Source organism: Nanorana parkeri, unplaced genomic scaffold, assembly GCF_000935625.1.
Source record: "Nanorana parkeri isolate BGI_ZX_2015 unplaced genomic scaffold, ASM93562v1 scaffold3906, whole genome shotgun sequence".
Classification (NCBI taxonomy): Eukaryota; Metazoa; Chordata; class Amphibia; order Anura; family Dicroglossidae; genus Nanorana; species Nanorana parkeri.
The window spans coordinates 7,306-10,236 of NW_017310173.1; the positions used below are offsets into that span (position 1 = coordinate 7,306).

Here is a 2,931-nt window from a genome sequence, read left to right on the forward strand (position 1 = left end):
GGGGGGGTTCGGTCTGTGTGGGGGATGGTGAGTATGAGTTGCCCCCTCTCCTCCCCGAGACTGTTAGAATAACCCCCCCGCACAACCCCAAACAACCAACCCCTCTACCGGAGCGCTTCGCCATGTTATGGTTGGCAAGGGGTGTCTCGGTAATGTTGGTGTGTGCGGTAATTGCTCCCCCCGGCTGGGCCCCGTGTACCCTCTATGTGTGGCGCCCTGTACACCCGGTCAGTTCTCTCACCATCCTGGCGGCGGTACAGCGGCCTCACCACCAGCAGCCTCCTGCGCTGTGTCCGCACTGCGACCTCCCTCCCAGCATGCACCGCGCCCTTCGCAACCGCACCGCCCCCTGCTCACCGCCATCTTGTGTGTGGCGACCAACGCCAGCACCGCCCACCCGGGGGCGGGCACACAGGACTCACACCTGTCTGAGGGGAGGAGCGAGGAGTGTCGTCTCCACGGCGACGGGGTGGGCGGGAACGAAGGCTGCGGACCCGCCTTCACACAGCAGCTGGGCGGTTTTGGCGCCAAATTCTCCTCACAGCGGCCGAACTGAGGCCAGGAGACGGGAGGAGGAAAACACTGACCGGGAACGACAACGACCGGGAACGACGCCGACGGGGATAATCACTGACTGAGGGGGAGATTCACGGACCGGGCGAGGGGACACTGACAAAACACACGTAGATCCGGGTCCTCCATGGTGAGCAGCCAATCAGAGTCCAGCAGGGGGAGGAGCTCAGAGATTGGTCAGCTCTCCCAGTGGTGGTGGTTGCCATGGGTGATGCCAGTTAGGGTCAGGCGGGTGTCATCCTGATCCTTGGATAGGTATCCTGGATCCTCCATAGATGTGACTGTCATGGCTGTCCGGTACTGGGGATGTGGTGTCAGTGCTGTACAGGGTGACGATGGATGACTGGGCGGCATGTCTCCAACCGGCAGCCTTCTCCCGGTGCACCAGAGCCGCCCTTCCATCATCTGAGGTGAGCCGGTTCCTGAGTACCATGGAGGAGCTCCGCCCCTGAGGATGGCCAGTACCATGGAGGAGCTCCGCCCCCAAGGACGGCCAGTACCATGGAGGAGCTCCGCCCCTCCTTCCCGAGGACGGCCAGTACCATAGAAGAGCTCTGCCCCCGAGGATGGCGAGTACCATAGAGGAGCTCCACCCCCGAGGATGGCGAGTACCATGGAGGCGCTCCACCACCGAGGACGGCCAGTACCATGAGGAGCTCTGCCCCAGAGGACTGCCAGTAGCACTCTGCCCCTCCTTCCCGAGGACGGCTAGTACCATGAGGAGCTCTGCCCCCGAGGTGGCACCTCACACCTAGTCCCCGGGATGGTCAGTTACCATAGAGAAGTGCTGTCCCCGAGGTGGCACCTCACACCTAGTCCTGGGGGTGGTCTGTTACCATAGAGTAGTGCTGTCCCCGAGGTGGCACCTCACACCTAGTCCTGGGGGTGGTCTGTTACCATAGAGTAGTGCTGTCCCCGAGGTGGCACCTCACACCTAGTCCTGGGGGTGGTCTGTTACCATAGAGTAGTGCTGTCCCCGAGGTGGCACCTCACACCTAGTCCTGGGGGTGGTCTGTTACCATAGAGTAGTGCTGTCCCCGAGGTGGCACCTCACACCTAGTCCTGGGGGTGGTCTGTTACCATAGAGTAGTGCTGTCCCCGAGGTGGCACCTCACACCTAGTCCTGGGGGTGGTCTGTTACCATAGAGTAGTGCTGTCCCCGAGGTGGCACCTCACACCTAGTCCTGGGGGTGGTCTGTTACCATAGAGTAGTGCTGTCCCCGAGGTGGCACCTCACACCTAGTCCTGGGGGTGGTCTGTTACCATAGAGTAGTGCTGTCCCCGAGGTGGCACCTCACACCTAGTCCTGGGGGTGGTCTGTTACCATAGAGTAGTGCTGTCCCCGAGGTGGCACCTCACACCTAGTCCTGGGGGTGGTCTGTTACCATAGAGTAGTGCTGTCCCCGAGGTGGCACCTCACACCTAGTCCTGGGGATGGTCAGTTACCATAGAGTAGTGCTGTCCGGAGGGGGGGGGAGGGGCACCGGATTCCAGGGTTGGGGTGCACTTTGCTTTCGGCTGATGGAACATTGAGCCGTGCCAGGAGCTCGGTACCTGCAGAGCCCGATGTCCTGACATTGCAGGTAGGATCTCCAGGGTTTGGCAGCCATGTTCTGGACGTAAGGTGACCCGGGCCTAGATCACATGATCCTGAGGCGTGTGTAGTCCCCGGCAGGGATGTGGGGGGTGGGACTCCGTGTTTCTGGATCTTCATCCATGTCCTTGTGTCTTCCTCTCTGACAGATTCCCTTCTCTTTCCACGCGTTCCTCCCCGCGGTGAATCATGCCCGTACCCAGAGACGAGATGGGTGACGCTCCTCTTAGCCGCACCCCCATCCCCGTCCCGGCCTACTTCCGCCAAGCGGAAGAGAGCTTCTCGCTGAAGAAGAGGGGCCGGCCGCTCTGCTACACCCTCCCGCCGCGTCCTCCGGTGAAGTGCGTGCCCCCCATCAGCCGACTCTTCCCCAACAAGCAACGATCATGGAGCCAGCCCCGCCCCCAGAGCGTGTCCTTCCGCAGCCCCCAACCCACCGCTCCCGACAGCCAACTGTACGACCACAGCAAAGGAGAGACCTTCTTCAGGCAGTGCTTCCAGAGTCTCTACAAACTGGGCCGAGGATCTTTTGGGGAAGTGTATAAGGTGAGGGGGCAGAAGATGGAGGGAGGCCTACGGGGACGGAGGGCTGGCCTACGGGGACGGAGGGCTGGCCTACGGGGACGGAGGGCTGGCATACGGGGGCGGAGGGCTGGCCTACGGGGACGGAGGGCTGGCCTGCGGGGACGGAGGGCTGGCCTGCGGGGACGGAGGGCTGGCCTGCGGGGACGGAGGGCTGGCCTGCGGGGACGGAGGGCTGGCCT

The 2,931-nt window shown here is 62.7% G+C and overlaps 2 protein-coding genes across 2 annotated transcripts in view; one reads left to right on the forward strand and one right to left on the reverse strand.

The window, feature by feature from the left end:
* Nucleotides 1-380, reverse strand: part of TCEB2 (transcription elongation factor B subunit 2) — a gene marked incomplete at its 3' end in the record, with an annotated part of 7,680 nt that extends 7,300 nt beyond the window's left edge. The window contains exon 1 of the mRNA XM_018575418.1: nucleotides 242-380. Coding sequence (XP_018430920.1) covers nucleotides 242-244 — 3 coding nt within the window. The remainder of the gene's footprint in view (nucleotides 1-241) is intronic.
* Nucleotides 381-2,347: 1,967 nt separating this feature from the next.
* PKMYT1 (protein kinase, membrane associated tyrosine/threonine 1) overlaps nucleotides 2,348-2,931 on the forward strand; it is a 10,304-nt gene continuing 9,720 nt past the window's right edge. The window contains exon 1 of the mRNA XM_018575419.1: nucleotides 2,348-2,713. Coding sequence (XP_018430921.1) covers nucleotides 2,357-2,713 — 357 coding nt within the window. The 5' untranslated portion in view covers nucleotides 2,348-2,356. The remainder of the gene's footprint in view (nucleotides 2,714-2,931) is intronic.